We start from the raw sequence: 22,828 nt of genomic DNA on the forward strand, positions 1-22,828 counted from the left end.
TGGAGATATAACCTGATGCTTTTTCTGACTTGTATCCAGGTCCTGGACTGGCCTTTATTGCATATCCAAAGGCGGTGACTTTGATGCCATTCGCTCCAATCTGGGCAGCCCTGTTCTTCTTTATGCTCTTGGTCCTTGGTCTTGACAGTCAGGTAATCCCAACGGATTCTAGGTAAATCCATTTAATGGATGTAACTAAGGTAATACTTGGAGGACCTTTCACTACTTCCAACAAGTCCAGTTCTTTCCACTTTCCAGTTTTTTTCTCTAGCCCCCACAATTCCTGAGCAATCAATGCTGATAGTTTTGGTTGTGATTCTGAGCTCTGACACTGGCTGTCTTTGATTGCAACTCTGAATCACGTCTGCCTGACACCACCCACCTGACATTACAGAGCAAACATAGCAGATCAGGCCCCAAAACTACCTTTGCTTCTTGCTTGGGAACAGTGGAAGCCAAAAAGAAAATTCCAACTGAGCTGGAATCACTGGAGAGGAAAGTATTTACAGATGCTAAGAACTAGAATTGTTGGATGTAGTGAAAGGTCTTCTTTTAAGGTAAATATCATCTTTAAAAATCTTAAAATATTTTATGGTCCTGGGCTGGATTTCCCATCGACAGATATTCAATTAACTTTGGAAGTGACCAAGTGGAGGCCATTGATTGCTAAGCCCACAGGGTTAACTGTGTCTACAAAATCCAATGATTTCAATTCTGATGAAACCTCCTTGACTTCCTTATATCCATTATGGGTCCTGGAGGCCACCACACATGGTATGTAGACAGCACCTACTTATGTTGACCTTGTAATCCAAAGTCAATGTCATGAAATGGAAAATCCAGCGCTGACCCACTTGATAGCAGTATTAATTCAAAGTATCGTTATTATTGGGATGCTCTGGTCATATTTTGGCACCCAGGAGCAATGTCTTGTTTTTGTTGTGATATCTCCAAGTGCTGAGCAGGACCTGCCCTCCACTCCCAACAGGACAGCTGTCCCCTCGTCATCACCTTCCTCTTCTCAAACTTGGGCCTGAGACAGGGAACGGGTTGGACACTGGCACCTTCAGTGCAGAGGCAAACAGGGCAAAGGTGGAGATGAAAACGGGAGAAAGATGAGTTGGCTAATGGTGTGCAGGGTATGGGCAAAGGGGTGTCAGATGACCTTAGTCTGTTCAGCTTCATCTTGTCATACATCTTGTCTATCTTCATACTTGCTTCCTCTCTTCTGTTTCTGAACAGTTTGTGGGGGTCGAGGGATTCATTACCGGGATCCTGGATTTATTTCCACAACCGATGAATGGCTTTGTGCGCAGGGAGGTCACCGCTGCATTCTGCTGCCTTCTATGCTTCATAATTGACCTCTCCATGGTGACCGAGGTAAGTAATAGATGGTAAATGCCACATTTTTCTAGTATTCTACACAACTTCAAGCCCCACCAACTTCATGGGATTTAGTTCTGCATGGGCTGGATCAGTGAGAGTGCCCGCCCTTGAGCAGTTATTCTAAAAATAGGACTTTGCACATTTTTCTACATTCTAACACCCCTGATGTGAATGCAGCCATCACTACTTTCTGGTGCAAATCAAACACAGAACAACTACTTTGGGCCCAGAGTAAATGAGAACAAGGATTTGCCTTTCAGCGTCTGCATTGCAGTTTGAAGATGATTTAATTAAAATATTGTTTAGGGCTCCCACTTCTAGTTTGTGTATACAATGCGCTATACAGACAGCCATCCAGGGGCATAATTGCTGGGAATACAGATTTTGCCTGGATCCTGAGGACACCCAAAGAGCTATTACCAACATAAGAAGACACCAGTATAATAGAAATCACATGGTAATATTACAGATTTTGTATTGGGGCCCAGGAGCTTCAAGTTTCACCTCTGCAGCCATTCTACAGTTTGAGTCTTCAAAGCCTGTATTTCATATATTTTATAGTATTGTACTTCTAATCCCTCCCACTTCCTGATATTGCTAACTCAGCAGGGGCTGGATTATAGAGAGAGCCCGCCCCCAAGCAACTATTTGAGGATTTTTAAAAGTGAGGGCTTTGATTGGTTTCAGAAAGTAGTGCAGGCTGCATCTCTGATTGTATGACTATTCAAATGTGATTATTGCTTAGAGCAGGGGTCCTCAAACTGCGGCCCGTGGGCCACATGTGGCCCGCCAAACACTTCTGTCTGGCTCCGCCGACAATGCCGGCAGGCGTGCATTTATAATGAAGCTCCTGGGGAGCTCGGGCCAGGCCATGGAGCGCACTTCACTTTACCTATTGGAGGGCACCGCTCCCGATGTCTGTGCGACCTGCTCTGCCTCCGGCCCACTGTTCAAAAAGTTTGAGGACCCCTGGCTTAGAGCTCCCCCTTCCGGTTTGAGCACTCAGTGAGCCATACAGAGAGCCACTTTACATTTGAGTCTTCAAAGCCTATATATTTATTCTATTGTACTCTCCAACCTCGCCCACTTTCTGAAATTGTTAGTTCTGCAGGGGCTGGTTCAAGAAGAGAGCCCACCCCCAAGAAACCATCTCAAATGTAGGAAATTCATGGCTTTGATTGGTAACCCAGAGTAGTGTTGGCTACATGTATTTATCAGGGGTGTAAGAATATACAAAGAGCGAGTAACCAATCTGCTGTAAGCTTTGTCATTGACTAGGACTGAACAAGCCCTGTTTTATGATTTTAGGGCGGGATGTACATCTTCCAGCTTTTCGACTACTATTCCGCGAGTGGCATCACACTGCTGTGGCAAGCTTTCTGGGAGTGTGTGGTTATCGCATGGGTATATGGTGAGCAATTATTGCATATTGATCATATAGTTCCTACAATGGATCTTAAAGATATAGTATTAGATATAGTAATAATCTCGGGAAGTTTTAAGAAAAGGTAATGGCAAAATCAACTGTAGCCAAGCATCCATGGGCAATGGATAGGGCGAGCAACATCTTGACTTTGGAGGTGACCCAGTACCATTGACTCTACTGCAATGTCAGCTAAAGTAAAACTCAACATACTTCTACAGTATCTCAAATACCTTTTGTTTACAAAATAAACTACTGTTTCTAATTAGAAACCATCAGCAAGTTGCTGTTGACTGGACTGTTATTCTACTTATGCCATTATATGTGGCTCCTTGTATGACAATATCCTGCTGTGTATGAGCTGTGGGTCTGGAAACTTAAAGGGATATTCTGGTTTCAGACCAAAGACATTGCCACTCTTATATACAGGCTGTTTGTGGTATTGCATGTCAGCCCATTTCACATGAATGCTACAATACTAGGCTGGGCCATGGGCAACAAGAGAGCTGTTTTTAATTCTGAAAACTCCATTATTATCCCTCAGATCTTGCCTGCTTGTTGATGGTTTCCACAAAATAAAAGTGATTTGGTTAGTAAATATAAGTGAGAAGTAAAAAACAATCAGGCAATACTGTGAAGGTGCTTGGTTTTATTCTTAGTATCTAAAGACCTTACTGTATATAAATCCATGTCATAACATGAAGTGCCATTTGGTCCTAATAACTTCTGACTACCCGATAACTACTGACTACTAGCAATTGATTCCCGCTTATCACACAGTGTAAACTATGGTCACACTTCACGGGCCATTAACTTATTGCCAGGCCGTGCACATGGGAACGCATTAGACTTTTATTTCATATGAATTAAATTGATATTTGTGACCTTTATCTGATCCAGTAATAAAGGAGAAACAAACTGATGTCTGATGTATTAATAATCTACACACCCATCATATGGTCTCTGCTCCTCTATATTACCGCCGACGTAGTTTATCACTTCATAGGAACCTGCTCAGTGTTTATTTATAGCTAAACCAGTTCTCCTGATACTATAAATATAACAATTGTATGAGTGTGTACTGAGGTCAAGAAACCATCACTGGTATTATATCTCCACCTGCTGGTGCTATGTGGTAGAGCAAATAAAATATATTTTTCCTACTATGCTACCATAATACTGCTCCTATGTACAAAAATATAACAACTATAATACTGCTCCTATGTACAAGAATATAACTACTATAATACTACCTCCTATGTACAAGAATATAACTACTATAATACTACTCCTATGTACAAGAATATAACTACTATAATACTGCTCCTATGTACAAAAATATAACTACTATAATACTGCTCCTATGTACAAGAATATAACTACTATAATACTGCCCCCTACGTACAAGAATATAACTCCTATAATACTACTCCTATGTACAAGAATATAACTACTATAATACTACTCCTATGTACAAGAATATAACTACTATAATACTGCCCCCTACGTACAAGAATATAACTCCTATAATACTACTCCTATGTACAAGAATATAACTAACTCATATGTACAAGAATATAACTACTATAATACTACTCCTATGTACAAGAATATAACTACTATACTACTGCTCCCTATGTACAAGAATATAACAACTATAACACTGCTCCTATGTACAAGAATATAACTACTATAATACTACTCCTATGTACAAGAATATAACTACTATAATACTGCTCCTATGTATAAGAATATAACTAATATAATACTACCTCCTATGTACAAGAATATAACTACTATAATACTACTCCTATGTACAAGAATATAACTACTATAATACTATCTCCCATATACAAGAATATAACTGCTATAATACTACTCCTATGTACAAGAATATAACTACTATAATACTGCTCCTATGTATAATAATATAACTATTTTCCTATACATCCTACAGGCATCTCCTATAAGTTTAAGTGTACTATAATACTACTCCTATGTACAAGAATATAACTGCTATAATACTACTCCTATGTACAAGAATATAACTAATATAATACTACCTCCTATGTACAAGAATATAACTACTATAATACTACCTCCTATGTATAAGAATATAACTACTATAATACTGCTCCTATGTACAAGAATATAACTACTATAATACTACCTCCTATGTACAAAAATATAACTAGTATAATACTACCTCCTATGTACAAGAATATAACTACTATAATACTACTCCTATGTACAAGAATATAACTACTATAATACTGCTCCTATGTACAAAAATATAACAACTATAACACTGCTCCTATGTACAAGAATATAACTAATATAATACTACCTCCCATGTACAAGAATATAACTTCTATAATACTACCTCCTATGTATAAGAATATAACTACTATAATACTACTCCTATGTACAAGAATATAACTACTATAATACTGCTCCTATGTATAATAATATAACTATTTTCCTATACCTCCTACAGGCATCTCCTATAAGTTTAAGTGTACTATAATACTACTCCTATGTACAAGACTATAACTACTATAATACTACTCCTATGTACAAGACTATAACAACTATAACGCCACTCCTATGTACAAGAATATAACTACTATAATACTGCTCCTATGTACAAGAATATAACTACTATAATACTGCTCCTATGTACAAGAATATAACTCCTATAATACTACTCCTATGTACAAGAATATAACTACTATAATACTACTCCTATGTACAAGAATATAACTAATATAATACTACCTCCTATGTACAAGAATATAACAACTATAACACTGCTCCTATGTACAAGAATATAACTACTATAATACTACTCCTATGTACAAGAATATAACTACTATAATACTACTCCTATGTACAAGAATATAACTACTATAATACTGCTCCTATGTACAAGAATATAACTATTTTCCTATACATCCTACAGGCATCTCCTATAAGTTTAAGTGTACTATAATACTACTCCTATGTACAAGACTATAACTACTATAATACTACTCCTATGTACAAGACTATAACTACTATAATACTGCTCCTATGTACAAGAATATAACTACTATAATACTACCTCCTATGTACAAGAATATAACTACTATAATACTACCTCCTATGTACAAGAATATAACTACTATAATACTGCTCCTATGTACAAGAATATAACTACTATAATACTGCTCCTATGTACAAGAATATAACTACTATAATACTACCTCCTATGTACAAGAATATAACTACTATAATACTGCTCCTATGTACAAGAATATAACTACTATAATACTACCTCCGATGTACAGGAATATAACTACTATAATACTACCTCCGATGTACAGGAATATAACTACTATAATACTACCTCCGATGTACAGGAATATAACTACTATAATACTGCTCCTATGTACAAGAATATAACTACTATAATACTGCTCCTATGTACAAGAATATAACTACTATAATACTACTCCTATGTACAAGAATATAACTACTATAATACTACCTCCTATGTACAAGAATATAACTACTATAATACTGCTCCTATGTACAAGAATATAACTACTATAATACTGCTCCTATGTACAAGAATATAACTACTATAATACTACCTCCTATGTACAAGAATATAACTACTATAATACTACTCCTATGTACAAGAATATAACTACTATAATACTGCTCCTATGTACAAGAATATAACTACTATAATACTGCTCCTATGTACAAGAATATAACTACTATAATACTACCTACTATGTACAAGAATATAACTACTATAATACTACTCCTATGTACAAGAATATAACTACTATAATACTACTCCTATGTACAAGTATATAACTACTATAATACTACTCCTATGTACAAGAATATAACTACTATAATACTACTCCTATGTACAAGAATATAACTACTATAATACTGCTCCTATGTACAAGAATATAACTACTATAATACTGCTCCTATGTACAAGAATATAACTACTATAATACTACCTACTATGTACAAGAATATAACTACTATAATACTGCTCCTATGTACAAGAATATAACTACTATAATACTGCCCCCTATGTACAAGAATATAACTACTATAATACTGCTCCTATGTACAAGAATATAACTACTATAATACTACTCCTATGTACAAGAATATAACTACTATAATACTACTCCTATGTACAAGAATATAACTACTATAATACTACTCCTATGTACAAGAATATAACTACTATAATACTAGTCCTATGTATAAGAATATAACTACTATAATACTGCTCCTATGTACAAGAATATAACTACTATAATACTGCTCCTATGTACAAGAATATAACTACTATAATACTACTCCTATGTACAAGAATATAACTACTATAATACTAGTCCTATGTATAAGAATATAACTACTATAATACTGCTCCTATGTACAAGAATATAACTACTATAATACTACTCCTATGTACAAGAATATAACTACTATAATACTACTCCTATGTACAAGAATATAACTACTATAATACTAGTCCTATGTATAAGAATATAACTACTATAATACTGCTCCTATGTACAAGAATATAACTACTATAATACTGCTCCTATGTACAAGAATATAACTACTATAATACTACTCCTATGTACAAGAATATAACTACTATAATACTACTCCTATGTACAAGAATATAACTACTATAATACTGCTCCTATGTACAAGAATATAACTACTATAATACTAGTCCTATGTATAAGAATATAACTACTATAATACTGCTCCTATGTACAAGAATATAACTACTATAATACTGCTCCTATGTACAAGAATATAACTACTATAATACTACTCCTATGTACAAGAATATAACTACTATAATACGACTCCTATGTACAACAATATAACTACTATAATACTACTCCTATGTACAACAATATAACTACTATAATACCGCTCCTATGTATAATATAACTATTTTCCTATACATCCTACAGGCATCTCCTATAAGTTTATCTTGACCTCTATTGGACAGAACAAGAACAAGAGATTACTGATTGATTAATTAATGGACTGGTTGATTCCTCCTTTATGGCCCCAGAGATAATGACTAGATGTGTTTTATTTCTCTATTGGCCTTGTCTTACACACATGGAGCTAATAACCTGTAGGTAGAGCTCCCAGTTCCCAGGGTGAGTGGTGTTAGTTCTGGGATCCAGTCTCCATTAGTTCTGGGCATTGGCTGATGGTGACAAGGCCTTGTGTGTGACGGGGTCGCTGTGCAGGGGATTTGTTTAATCCACCTGGTTAGTGAATCCTCCATGCTGGGGTATACTCTGCCTCACTCTGAGCGGGTGTGTTCATTCTCTGCCAGTAGCATAGTGCTGTTGGCTTCTACGCATGCGCAATGTTCTCGAGGTCTTGCCGGAGTATGCAGAGCTAAAGATGGTGGTGCCCTGGTGTTCATTGCACCTACGCTGAGCAGCAGAGCCTCCTGAGACTGAATGTAAGTACAGTGCAGTGTATACTGCTGCCATGCAGCTTTTACCTCTGGTCAGTATATTTATACTTTGTGTACTTCTGGGATGGTCATGGGTTGTTTCACCAGACTGTAATGGTACAATAGAGGATATTAGTAATGCATAAATAAAATCCTGTTTTCCATTTGTATATACCTGTGTGTGGTTTTGTTATGGCTGGTTGCTAATGGAAGATTTTTTTCTTCTAGATGTCCCAGAGTGGTAAAAGGACCTGCAAAACTATGCATAGGTCTTGTACTAACTCCCAAGAACCCCTTCCTGATGGCTATGGTGCTGAGATGTGTTTTGCCACAGACCAGGGCAAACAGACGTCAAAGAGTTTTTTTCCTGTTATAAATCCAAACTATCAGCTGCTTCTTCTAAGGTATCTCAGGCAAGTAAGCCTAAACGTCGAAAATTGGATCATCCGTCTTGTTCCAAGTCTTATTCTTCTTCTTCCTTTTCCTTGGATGGGCGTCTAGTTAGGGGACACGTCTTCTGATGACGATTATGTGGATCCAGAAGATAATATGAATTCCTTAGTGAAGGCGGTCAAGCAGATGCTGGAATCCAGAAGGAAAATGGAAGACAAGTCAGGCAAAGAAGCAAAAAGGGAAAGATTTTCCCCAACATTGTTTACACAAGAAGAATAGGAAAGGGAGATGGAAAAAAACACAAATAGAAGACGAGACCCTGGAGCCAGATTTAAGGCTGTTAATAGGTTACAAGACATTGGGAAAACTTGAAGAAGACTCAGTGGTAGCCAAATTGGCTTTATGATCCGTATTCCTTCTGAAGTGTCTTCTTGCCTCAAGTAATAGAAAGATGGACGCCTTCATTAGGAAGAGCTATTTTAGTTCCACCAACAGCCTTAAGGATTTGACTTAGCCCTCTATCTGTGGACATACGGGAAGATCTCGAGAGAGGTCTTATTGGAGAATCTCCCTAAGCTCAAATCAGCAACAGAATTCCCGCGTCTTTAGTGGGTATTCTCAGTTGGCCTCCTCATTGGCTCCATTAAATCATCCAGAAGGGCGTTGATGGATAGTTGTGGTTTGGTGAAGTTTCAGTGACGCTTCACTTCTGCATCCTCCCTTTCCAACTGGACGATCTGTTTGGATCACAGCTAGAACTTATTCTGAAAACACTAAACGACCATTAAGGCTCCTCATTTCCAAAACCTAAGAAGAATCTTTCTGGCCAATTCGAAAAACAAAACAAAAAAATCTCGCTTAGGGCTCGTTCACATCTGCATCGTCAGTCCTTATTGCAGGTTTCCGTTTCCTGCATAAAACAGATGCAGGAGACGGAAGCCTGCAGGAGACTTTCTCACCCATTCATTTGAATGGGTGAGAAAGCTGTCCGGCCGTGCGCGGCAGTGAGCGTTTTGCGCTCTCCGCCGCGAAACCGGGTTTTATAATCCGGACACAGAGTCGGACATGCAGTACTCTGTGTCTGGATAAAAAAATCCGGTTTCGCGGCGGAGAGCCTAAAACGCTCACCGCCGCTCACGGCCGGACCCGATCTATGGTTTCCGTCTTCTGCCATGCAGAAGACGGAAACCATAGTACGGAGACCCCAGACGCAGGTGTGAACCCAGCGTTAGGAGGAAGAGTTCTCTTTAGAAGCAGGAATACCAGTTCCAAGCCCTCCTTCAATAAGAAGCCTTCTTCAGGTAAGTCTAAAGACAATGCCTCCTTATGTTAGGCTTCCTCTTTTTGGAGGGAGACTAGCGCGGTTTTCCAGCGTCTGGTTACAGACATCTACAGACATCTTGGTCTCGTCCTTATCGCTCACGGGATACAAAATAGAACATGAAGAATTGCCACCTAAAAATTTCTTCCTAAATATTCCATCAGATCTTATTTTGTCCTGGAGGGTTCAAGAGTTTATCTATCAAGGCACCTTGGAAAAAGTTTCAGTGCAGGAGGAAGGCCATGGAGTATATTCGTAAATTTTATTTGTTCCCAAATGGAGGTTGGTTTTAAATCTCACCGATTATAAACAAATCTATGGTAAAAGGAACATCAAAATGGAAACTATAGGATCAGCCCTCACAGTTACCTAAGAAGGCGGCTACTGATTTAAAAGTTGCTTACCTTCACATTCCCATTCTTCAAAGTCACAAGTTCCTAAGGGTAGCAGTTCTACAAGATGGTCAAATCAGACATTATCAGTCTTCCCTTTGGCCTCAGCTCTACGCCAAGAGTCTTCACCAAAGTGGTGGTGTTGATTTCAGCAGCCCTCAGATTGAACGGGATAGTTTTATACCATACTTGGACAACTACTTGGTGATGGCCAAACGGCTTCCTTTTAGTCATCTTTAAACTGCTCTATGAATGAACAGCAGAACATCCTATTGAAGTGGTCATGTTCACCAGAAGCCCTAGACTTCCCTCTACAGCTTTTTCTCCAACTCACTCAAGATCTGTCTTGGTGGATTAGGAATTCCCTCTTTCTCAGAAAGTTCAGGTGATCCTCACGGCAGATGCATCAAATTGGGGTTGAGATGCCCATATCATGAGACTGGGTCCAGAACTGCTGGTCTCACCTTGAAGCTTCGCTCTCTGCCAGTCTGAAAGAATTAAGAGCAGTTTGCCTAGACCTGCTTCACTTCCAGGATCTGCTGAAGGACAAACATTTTCTAGTACACTCAGACAACATGAAAGTAGTGTATTATTTAAGCAAACAAGGACGATCGAGGAACCCCTCTTACGTATGGGAATTTGCCATTTTTATGAGCTGGGTGGAGTTGAACATTTCTAATATTTCTGCTGTTCCTCTGAGAGATCTCCAATCCAAAAGCAGACTGGCTCAGCCGACATCAGGTGAGTCTATCGGGGTAGTTTCTCAATTGAAATATATTATCCAGAGGATGAGGCTTCCACAAGTTGACCTTTTGGCTACCAGGGCAAATGTGCAACCTCCTATTAAGTTCTTTGAACAAACCGGACCATTCATGGGCGATAGACGAACTGTCCTTCAGCCTGGAGATTTCGCTGTATCATTCCTCGTCTTCCACTAATTCCGAGAGTGCTTCAGGAACTCATATTGTAAGAGTCCTAATCCCATTTTGGCCAAGAAGAGCTTGATTTCCCCTTCTCCTGCCTTTATCCCAAGGGGAATTTTGGACATTTCGTCCGGTGACTTGCTTCTCCAGAACGGTTGTCTTCATCCAGATCCAGGCTGTCTACATTTTACAGCCTAGAAAGCAGTTCAATGGATTAGTTCTACAATTTCGCCTCTGGTTCCCTCCTAGGATCTTTGCCTGGTCCGAGGACATCTGGTTTCCTCTCCATTGGAATCCCTCTAGGAAATGGCCTTAAAACTTCTTTCTTGGAAACCTTTTCTTGTGGCTCTAACCTCAGCCAGGAGGATCAGTGAATTACAGACTTATTTTAGGGATGTCTCAGATGTCCTGATCCTTAGAACTATGCCAGGCTTTCTTCCAAAAGACTCATCAAAGTTCTCATTTGAGCAGATTTTCTTGCTAGAACTTTGTTTAAACCTTCAGGCTGAAACAAGGACCATTCTCCATATGTTGGATGTAAGAAAAGAGAATTGAGACAGACTGAACCCCTGAATTACCCACACCAGGACCCCAACAAAGGTAAAAAAAAAAAAAAAAAGCTAGTAAAGTGACTGTGGCCAGGTGGATTCGTAACATCATTGAAGATTACTACCACAGAGAAGGTCTGGATTCTCCTGTCCTCGGTGCTCGTCTACCAGATCTGTAGCTGCCTCTTGGGCAGAGTTCACTCATGTCCCTTTTGATCTTATCTGTAAAGTTTTGTTAAACACTATTGTCTGGATCTCATCCTCAGTAGGCCCAGCCCTTAATATATTGCTTATGTGGCTGTCAGTAGGACGTATAGGAATATGGAAATTTGCTTACCAAAATTTCTATTTTCTATAGTCTGAAGACAGCAAAACCTATCAAATAAATGTTGGTTATTGTTGCATAAAACTCGTCTATTCATTGTCTCTGGGGGCCTATTAAGGGAGATTCAACCTGTCAATTAATTAATCACTAATTGATTGTTCTTGGTCTGTTCAATAGGGGTCAACATAAACATAACCCCAATGGTGCTGCCTTCGGACTATAGGAAACAAAAATTTTGGTAAGCAAACTTACATATTGCTGCTAATCTATACAAGAATATAACTACTATAATACTGCCCCTATGTACAAGAATATAACTACTATAATACTGCCCCTATGTACAAGTTATATTCTAACTACTATAATACTACTCCTATGTACAAAAATATAACTACCATAATACTGCTCCTATGTACAAGAATATAACTACTATAATATACTATAATACTACCCCTATGTACAAGAATATAACTACTATAATATACTATAATACTGCCCCTATGTACAAGAATATAACTACTATGATACTACCTCCTATGTACAAGAATATAACTACTATAATACTGCCCCTATGTACAAGTTATATTCTAATTACTATAATACTACTCCTATGTACAAGAATATACTATAATACTGCCCGCTATGTACAAGAATACAACTACCATAATACTACTCCTATGTACAAGAATATAACTACTATAATACTGCTCCAATTTATAATAATATAAGTACTAAAATCACTTAGTCACTTACATCACGCTTGTCCTTGAAGACTCCGGAACCAGAGAGAGAGGTGTGAACAAGGGAATGGGGAAAGGTGAGTATTAAGGTTTGTTTTTTTTTTCTTTGTAATACTGCTCCTATGTACAAGAATATAACTATTATAATACTGCTCCTATGTACAAGAATATAACTACTATAATACTACTCCTATGTACAAGAATATAACTACTATAATACTACCTCCTATGTACAAGAATATAATTACTATAATACTACCTCCTATGTACAAGAATATTACTACTATAATACTACCTCCTATGTTCAAGAATATAAATGCTATAATACTACTCATATGTACAAGAATATAACTACTATAATACTACTCCTATGTACAAGAATATAACTACTATAATACTCCCTCCTATGTACAAGAATATAACTACTATAATACTACCTCCTATGTACAAGAATATAACTACTATAATACTACTCCTAGGTATAAGAATATAACTACTATAATACTACCTCCTATGTACAAGAATATAACTACTATAACACTACTCCTATGTATAAGAATATAACTACTATAATACTACTCCTAGGTATAAGAATATAACTACTATAATACTACCTCCTATGTACAAGAATATATCTACTATAATACTGCTCCTATGTACAAGAATTTAACTACTATAATACTACCTCCTATGTACAAGAATATATCTACTATAATACTGCTCCTATGTACAAGAATATAACTACTATAATACTACCCCTATGTACAAGAATATATCTACTATAATACTGCTCCTATGTACAAGAATATAACTACTATAATACTGCCCCTATGTACAAAAATATAACTACTATAATACTGTTCCTATGTATAAGAATATAACTACTATAATACTACTCCTATGTGCAAGTATATAACTACTATAATACTACTCCTATGTACAAGAATATAACTAATATAATACTACCTCCTATGTACAAGAATATATCTACTATAATACTGCTCCTATGTACAAGAATATAACTACTATAATACTGCCCCTATGTACAAAAATATAACTACTATAATACTGTTCCTATGTATAAGAATATAACTACTATAATACTACTCCTATGTGCAAGTATATAACTACTATAATACTGCCCCTATGCACAAGTTATATTCTACTATAATACTGCTCCTGTGTACAACAATATAAGTACTATAATACTGCTCCTATGTACAAGAATATAACTACTATAATACTGCTCCTATGTACAAGAATATAACTACTATAATACTACCTCCTATGTACAAGAATATAACTACTATAATACTACTCCTATGTACAAGAATATAACTACTATAATACTACCTCCTATGTACAAGAATATAACTACTATAATACTGCTCCTATGTACAAGAATTTAACTCCTATAATACTACTCCTATGTACAAGACTATAACTACTAAAATCACTTAAAGTCACTTACATTGCGCCTGTAGCTCCTTGAAGACTTCGGGACCACAGTGAGGAATGAACAAGGGAATGGGAAAAGGTGAGTATTAAAATTTGCTTTTTTTCTTTCATATATACATCTGGGGACTTGAAACTGTGGGGGCAACCTGAGGGGGACATGACATTATGGGGGCAACTTGGGGGACACACATGAAACTGTGGAGGCAACCAGTTGGGGAGAAGGACTTTAATCTGTGGTGGCAACCTGGAGGAGGAGATGAAATTGTGGATGTAACCTGGAAGGGGACATTATGAGAGGCTTTGTATGGGGCTACTAGGGAGGCATTATACCATGTGAGAGCCAGTAAGTACTATGTGAGGGACATTGAGGTTGACATTATAATTTGTGCATTTCAGGTATTTCTAAGCGGTGGTGATTGGGGGAATACTTATGAAACCTTTGCACAAAGCTCACAAATGTGTTAAATCGCATCATACAAGAATATAAGTACTATAATACTGCTCCTATGTACAAGGATATAAATATTATAATACTACTCCTATGTACAAGAATATAACTACTATAATACTACTCCTATGTGCAAGAGTATAACTACTATAATACTGCTCCTATGTACAAGAATATAACTACTATAATACTGTTCCTATGTACAAGAATATAACTACTATAATACTGCTCCTATGTACAAGAATATAACTACTATAATACTACATCCTATGTACAAGAATATAACTACTATAATACTGCTCCTATGTACAAGAATATAACTACTATAATCCTGCTCCTATGTACAAGAATATAACTACTATAATCCTGCTCCTATGTACAAGAATATAACTACTTTAATACTGCTCCTATGTACAAGAATATAACTACTATAATACTACCTCCTATGTTCAAGAATATAACTACTATAATACTGCTCCTATGTACAAGAATATAACTACTATAATACTATCTCCTATGTACAAGAATATAACTACTATAATACTGCTCCTATGTACAAGAATATAACTACTATAATCCTGCTCCTATGTACAAGAATATAACTACTATAATACTACTCCTATGTACAAGAATATAACTACTATAATACTGCTCCTATGTACAAGAATATAACTACTATAATCCTGCTCCTATGTACAAGAATATAACTACTATAATACTGCTCCTATGTACAAGAATATAACTACTATAATACTACCTCCTATGTTCAAGAATATAACTACTATAATACTGCTCCTATGTACAAGAATATAACTACTATAATACTACTCCTATGTACAAGAATATAACTACTATAATACTACCTCCTATGTACAAGAATATATCTACTATAATACTGCTCCTATGTACAAGAATATAACTACTATAATCCTGCTCCTATGTACAAGAATATAACTACTATAATACTACCTCCTATGTACAAGAATATAACTACTATAATACTGCTCCTATGTACAAGAATATAACTACTATAATACTACCTCATATGTACAAGAATATAACTACTATAATACGGCCTTGTTAATAACCTGAGATAATTTATATTCTGTGTAACTTTGTAATGTATACGGGATACGTCTCTTTCAGGTGCAGATAGATTTATGGATGACATTGCTCGGATGATTGGGTACCGGCCTCTCCCGTACATGAAGTGGTGCTGGTCTGTGATTACTCCTCTTGTCTGTGTGGTGAGTCTTTCCTTATGATGACGATACATTATACATCACTATGGATATTACTGTAATATATACACACATATGGGGATAGGAGGCGGTTTATAGAAACATGGCAGTACCACAGTGCCACCTATTGGGTATTATCAGTACTACATATTGTAAATCATTAGCTGAAGGATCCTTCCATACAGAGAAATCATTTAATATGAAAATCCACATTCAGATAGATGTTAAGATTTTATGTTTTTTTTTTTTTTCCTTTTATTTCAGGGTATTTTCTTGTTTCATGTTGTAAACTACAAGCCTCTGACTTACAACAAAACCTATGTCTATCCGTGGTGGGGTGAGGCCATCGGCTGGGGTCTGGCCCTGGCTTCTATGCTCTGTATCCCACTGACCGTTGTATGCAAGCTGCTAAGATCCAAAGGGTCTCTGCGGGAGGTAAGGTGCACTTTAAGAGATCTCTCACAGTATAACTTGGATTTGATCCATCCATTTTATTTTTTTAGATCTATAGTTTTTATTGAAAATTTTCAAATACAGAATAAAAGGACAACATATTTCCATCCATTTTTTTTTACACTGATCAGTATGGGCACATGTAATACCACATGTACCCTGTAGTGGCCGCTCAAACTACCCTAGGCAAAATCATATGAAGTTTTTGGAGTTACAGTTGAATACTCTCAGGTGACCCTCGGAGTGACATCCGGGTGCCTTATGTGATGCATTCACTTCTATGGGGGTTTCTGATCCGTTCTGTCCCAATGACACAGAAAAGGATAGGGCATCCTCTATAATCATAGAAATGAGATGAAGCATCAGACGCCCCCTCGGGAGACTCTCAGATGGCAAACTCGGTTGTGCGCATAGGGCCTTTACAGCATTTAGTCATCTGCTTTACAGCATAATCATGGCCATGGGCCGCGGTTCTCTGAAGCTGTCTCATTGAGGTCTATGGGATAGTTTTCTAGACATGCTCTGTGCAGGGAGTGGGAGGAGATAAGATGTGACATCATCTGTTGTCAGTAGTGATGTAATGATGTCTCTATGGTGTTATCTATAGAGGTGTTATCCTCCATTGTAATCAAGGCTGACTGCAGCAAAGAAAACCCTACAGAATTGGAAGTGGCAGTCTATTACTAGGCTTAGTGGTTAGAGTGAAATTTGCAAGATTGATTTTATTTATTTTTAAAATATAGTGACATAGAAAAATACAAAAAAAAAATAATTAAAATTTTTTAAAACTTGTTCTTAAAGGATAGGTGATTTTCTGGTGACTCATTCCCTTTAAGTGCTGTGATCTAATGTGTTTTGGGGGTGTTTTTATTTTTTTTCAGCGTTGGCACCACCTCACCACCCCGGTGTGGGGTCACCACCACCTTGAGTACCTCACCCCTGAGGCAGAAACAAAACTGCTCCCTCCTGACTCTCTGGTGACGCTCAGCAAGGAAAAAGCCACTTTATTCGAAACCGTCATCTAAGAAGTCGCCCATGCAAGCAGCCTGCCGCTTCTGATGTGTTGTAACGTGTTGTGCCAATCTGTCCATCTGTCTTTAACTTCTGTGCTGCTCTCCACCAGGTGGCAGAGCAGGGGTGAGGGCAACCTTGTATAGTACACCATGATATAACCCACCCCCCATAATGTATCATATCAGACTCCGCCCTGTAATAGCTGACCAGTAATATCACAGTATTGCTATGTATCACCCGCTCCACGCCAGCGCCATACATGATGCCAGGTCCTGGGTAACCTTCTTTATCAAAATGTATATTTGCATAGAATAGTTAGACCCCCTTCACCATGACTGACAGAAGGGAGGGGGCGCTAAAGCAAATCTCCAATTGGTCTGCCCATGATGGTGCTTGGTCTTGCCCACCAGGATAGAAGGGCCTGGTGTTTATTACCCATTCATTACCTTCCCACGACCCTTTGGCCGATTTGCTCCCCACTTCTTGGCTAGTAATGCAGTTCTTCTTGAGCTCTGCACAGAATCCCCCACCCAGTAGCAAAGGGGATGTAACCAATCCCTGTCTCCTAGGGGGCGCTGTCTCTGCCCTTTGAGGTGGTGTAATACCCCCTTCCGAACATTGGTGAAGGGAAAGATTGGGGTGAACAACACTGTGCCCTACCTATCGTGGCATGGTGTAACGGTAGTAACCATAATTGGTGTCTCCAATTCAGTCACCACTTGAGAGCTGTTCCCTGTTGCGATGCCAAACTGGGGCTGCTGCCTGTACCCCACCATTATGTCCCCCCAGAGGACATGCATCAGGGGCCCTGCCTGCCATCTGTACAGAACCAAGTGTGAAACCATCCTGAGAAGATGATGAGCGACATGGAAATTGTCTATCATGTTATTAGTAAGCCCTGTAGGATCTGAAAGTCAGCGCTTCTGCCAGGAGGTGTAGCCTGAGGATACTGGGTAGTATATAAAGCCTAAGTGCGACCATGGCTCTGGTAGTAAATAGAGTAAGGTCGAGGGGCCCTCGAATGTACAGAACTAAGTGAAGGTGTGTCTGGGGCCCCAGGGTGGACGGAGCAGATCAGGGTTGTGATTTCAGGGGCCCAGTAATATACACAGGTGACATCAGGGGCCCCAATAATGTACAGAGCAGGGTGGGATATGTAGAGCAGCATAGAGACTGGTCCAGGGACCCCCGCCAACCATGTACCATTTATAGTCTACTCATGTAGATCCAAGGCAAGACTGCAGCCTTTTTAATTGTTAGCTCCTGGGGACACATAAGGGGAAGCCAAAAAGTAAGGTTCCCTGGTATAGTATTTTATTAACAAAGACCTTTCTCCAAGGAAGGTCTGCAAGGCTAGACCCTGGGATCGAATCCTTGCTGGTCCTATGATGGTCCTGAGATGTGTCTGCTCACATGGACCATATATTTAAGGGTTTATTCATAAGGTCTGGTGGACTCGCCGCGTATTAGACATGGCTGAGGACGTAGTACAGATTATGTACTGGTAACCAAGAGCTTCATGTTATGTCTGTCACAGACTCATGGTGACCGGTGATAAACTGACAATGACTACAGAGCCATCTAGTGTTCACATGTCAAACTACACTACTAATATTAATATAATAAACTAGGGAACCTTCTTTTTGTCTTCCCCTCCTATCTGACTACACAGAGGTGCGGATTGGAGTGCCACCATTTTCCAGTACACTTATATTGACCCCTATGGTGATAGGATGTGTATACATTAGAAATAACATGTCTATCACCTAATATTATTTTCTGTGCTGCCCCATTTTTGGGACTGCGTCCCCCTCTGTTATAGAAGGTCTGGTGGGCTCTCTTGGCATTAATCATGGCACTGGCAGGCATTGGGCATAGATGTTTAGGACTTGTTGCTTGTGCCTACATAATGTATTATGTTTTCTGATGAATGTTGTTGCTTTGTTGCAACATTTTTGTTACACATTAGTTTCATTTGTAAGACGCTCTATGGGCCGGACCAGCCTTAGAGGGATTGTCCATCAGTAGAGATCAGAGGAGGGATCTAGATGATTATCCGGAATTCACCAATCATGTCCTGACAATGACAGTAAATAATTATTATAATAGGCCCCATCTGCAATGAAACGAATGGGGTTACCAAAACCACAGGGTGAGATCGTCCCAGGCTTTGCCCCTCTGACGTCATGGCTGGTATATTGCAGTACTTTAGGTTGTTTTGCACCTCGACTCCTGCAGATGGTTCAGTATTAATAACAAACATAATGATATTTTCAGCTTTATTTGTGCCACTTTGGTTCCTCTATGTGCCTCTTGCCCCCCCCCACAGGGGGCTATTCACCATAATCAGGGGTCATGACTTCAAAGACAGGGTTTTAAAGGACCAAGCTGCACAAGTCTTAAAGCGAAAGCACCATGTTTTCTCCTCCAGGGGTAATGTCCGTCCCCTTGGTATCCCCTTCTTCAGTCTCCTGATATGAGGCCTAAACCTTCTCAGACCTTTCATGGTGAATGGTAATAGAGTTACCACTGGCGGATGGAGGGGGGGGGGGGGGGGGGGTGTCGTGTTTAGGCTCGGAAATCCAGAGATGATGATTCTCATGTATTCTTATGGTGTTTGCCTTTAAGAGCTTTTATTTGCCACCAAAGATGCAATGCGATACTTGATGAGAAGATTATTAGATGCCGCATATCCTTCATAGCAATGTCACTGTGACCGGGAGACCTTGTGTGTTACAGGCCATAATACTGGGGGGGGCTCCAAAAAGATGTAACTCCTGATGGATCCTTATGTTACTATATCGTCATCTGATTAGAACCCCTAAAGGTGCTAGGAGTTATAGTACAGTGCAAAATTTTTAGGCATGTACCAATACTTTAAGAAATAGAAGGGTTAATAGTAAACACAGATCTACTATAGATGTAGACTTGCTTCAATCCGTCTCTATCGTCATGTCATCCCAGACAGACTAGATGATGTTGAGATCAGGGCTATAAGTGTGGGGGCCATATCATCATTTCCAGGACTCCTCCTCCAAAGGGCAAAGGTCACTCCAAATATTCACTTCATTTTGTTAATTGACATTAATAAACTATTAACCCTTATATCTCTGAAGGTATTCTTACTAGGCAGCATTTTTTTGCCCCACGTGCCTAAAATTTTTGAACAGTACTATACATTCATGCAACTTATCTGGTTCCTGGTTTACTCGTACACAGATGCCAAGGCCTGTCCCCATAGAACCCATTAAATTCATCTAATTTTTGCCTCTATGGCAGGGCCCAACCTCCGACTCCAACTCTGATTCCTCTACTTTTGCACGGCCTGACTACGACTGCAACTCCGATTCCTTCACAAATGGTCAGTCGGAAGCAGGCAAGATTCTATAACTCATTAGAAGGCCAGTGACATATATATATATATATATATATATATATATGTGTGTATTATATATATACGTGTCACGTGAGATATATGGAATACTCCTTGATATCTTAGCACAAGAAACCCATGAACCTTATAAGTTGCGTTATTATTGCTGCCCAGATACGCGGGCACACATCACCACTGAAACTCACAAGGTCAAGTAGTCAGAAGTGACAATTCTTTCCTCCTTCGTAGCTTTCTAATATGAGCCATTACTCCAATAATGTATATATGTCTTAATCCAGATAGAATATCTGACCGCTCTGACTTCTTATCTCGGGGAATGAGATACTAAGTCCGCCTACAGATAAAATCACAAGAGCTTTTTCCCCCTTTTTTTTTTTTTGCATTAGGGCTTTGCTATGGAAAGGGTTAACACAATGCAAAGAAATAATGTATTTTTTAAAGGAACAGAACAGTATTTTTATAGGCATGGATATAGAAAGACAGAATATATATTCATCCTATTATTACTGCTGTGCTAGGATTAGGATAGGTTTTTTTGGAAGACGTGGGTGTCACTTTTAGTGTCACCTGGCTACCGGTGGAGTGGGTTTATACCCCTGGCCTGGTAGGACTATGCTACATTGTACCCAGCCCTGATCCTGCACATCCTGGTGCCTATACTTCTCCCCTTCCCCAGCTTTTTGCATGTGACTAGTGTCTACCAATTCACGTTGTATTGTGATCACATTCATCATTATCATACTTCAAGAATATTCATAGGGGTTGTCCAAGATTAGAAAAAAAAAAATGGGCTAAACAGCGCCACTGCTGTCTACAGGTTGTGTCTGGTATTGCAGCTCTCCCTCATTCATGTGGATAGAGGTTAACTACTTGCCGACCCTAAATTGGCTGTACGTGTCCAGGTGGTCTGCAAGGATGTGCAACTCTGCAAGATTGTGCAGCTTCAGAAGGGGGGACCGGGGTGTCAGTGACTACCGGACTCCCCAAAGTGTTCCTGCCTTCCTAGTCGCACTAAGTACAGTTATGGAAGCCACCATAATTCGGCTTCCTCCCTGCCTAGCCTTCCTTTGATTCACCGAAACCTTGGAACTGCAGGAGGGTCCCAGAAGACCCAGACCAATGTATACATATCTCCTCGTTTTTATGACGAGGACACACCCATCACAGGTTCTAGCCCCGCCCCTGATGACACAAAATTATGTGTCACCTATATAAAAGTCAGTGAAACCTATTTATAAAAAAATTTGTATCCCTTAAAAAAAAAAATTAAAAATGTGAAAACAAGAAATAATGTCCGAAACAATCCATAGACAGAAGTGGCGCTGGTTCTGGGGGAAAAAAAATATAAAATACAGAGAATTCAATACAGAGCTTTCTTTCTTTTCAGGAAGTGACATCATGTCCGTTGGTCACATGACATCACTGACATGATGCCACTTCCTGAGAAGAAAGAAGCCATGTTTTTGAAGTCCTGCACAACCCCTTTAAAGCCTATCCATGTGTCAGCTGTGGTTAGAGATTGGGAAACGTCATCTATATACCGACTACCTAACATTGTGCAGTTGTGTCTTGGCACTGTAGGTGGCAGCAAAGAGCCTAAGATTTGACAAAATCAATATGAAAGTGTTTACTGGCAGCTCTCCGGTTATTGCAAGACTACAACTGCAAGCCCTGCATTCTGGGAGTTGTAGTTCTGCAGAAGCCAGAGCACTGCCATGTAAAGAGCGGGTGTGCACACAGAAGCTGCCATGTCATAGAGTGCCATCTCATATTCTTAAATGTGGCATGGGTATATCATCCTGACTTTGCCATTTGCCACCAATGTGACCGGTGTGCCACGGATGTTGCTTGTAATTG

The 22,828-nt window shown here is 38.8% G+C and overlaps 1 protein-coding gene across 2 annotated transcripts in view; it reads left to right on the top strand.

The window, feature by feature from the left end:
* LOC142218147 (sodium- and chloride-dependent creatine transporter 1-like) overlaps positions 1 to 18,392 on the top strand; it is a 55,097-nt gene extending 36,705 nt beyond the window's left edge. Inside the window, exons 9-14 of one of the 2 annotated variants that reach the window (XM_075286655.1) lie at positions 40 to 152; positions 1,243 to 1,380; positions 2,695 to 2,797; positions 16,016 to 16,116; positions 16,375 to 16,545; positions 17,445 to 18,392. In XM_075286655.1, the coding sequence (XP_075142756.1) occupies positions 40 to 152; positions 1,243 to 1,380; positions 2,695 to 2,797; positions 16,016 to 16,116; positions 16,375 to 16,545; positions 17,445 to 17,588 (770 nt within the window). In that variant the 3' untranslated portion in view covers positions 17,589 to 18,392. Of the gene's footprint in view, positions 1 to 39; positions 153 to 1,242; positions 1,381 to 2,694; positions 2,798 to 12,400; positions 12,462 to 14,447; positions 14,494 to 16,015; positions 16,117 to 16,374; positions 16,546 to 17,444 lie in introns of those variants that run through there. The other variant, XM_075286656.1, reaches the window with a different exon arrangement.
* Positions 18,393 to 22,828: the final 4,436 nt, after the last annotated feature.

This window comes from Leptodactylus fuscus, chromosome 9, assembly GCF_031893055.1.
Source record: "Leptodactylus fuscus isolate aLepFus1 chromosome 9, aLepFus1.hap2, whole genome shotgun sequence".
Taxonomy (NCBI): Eukaryota; Metazoa; Chordata; class Amphibia; order Anura; family Leptodactylidae; genus Leptodactylus; species Leptodactylus fuscus.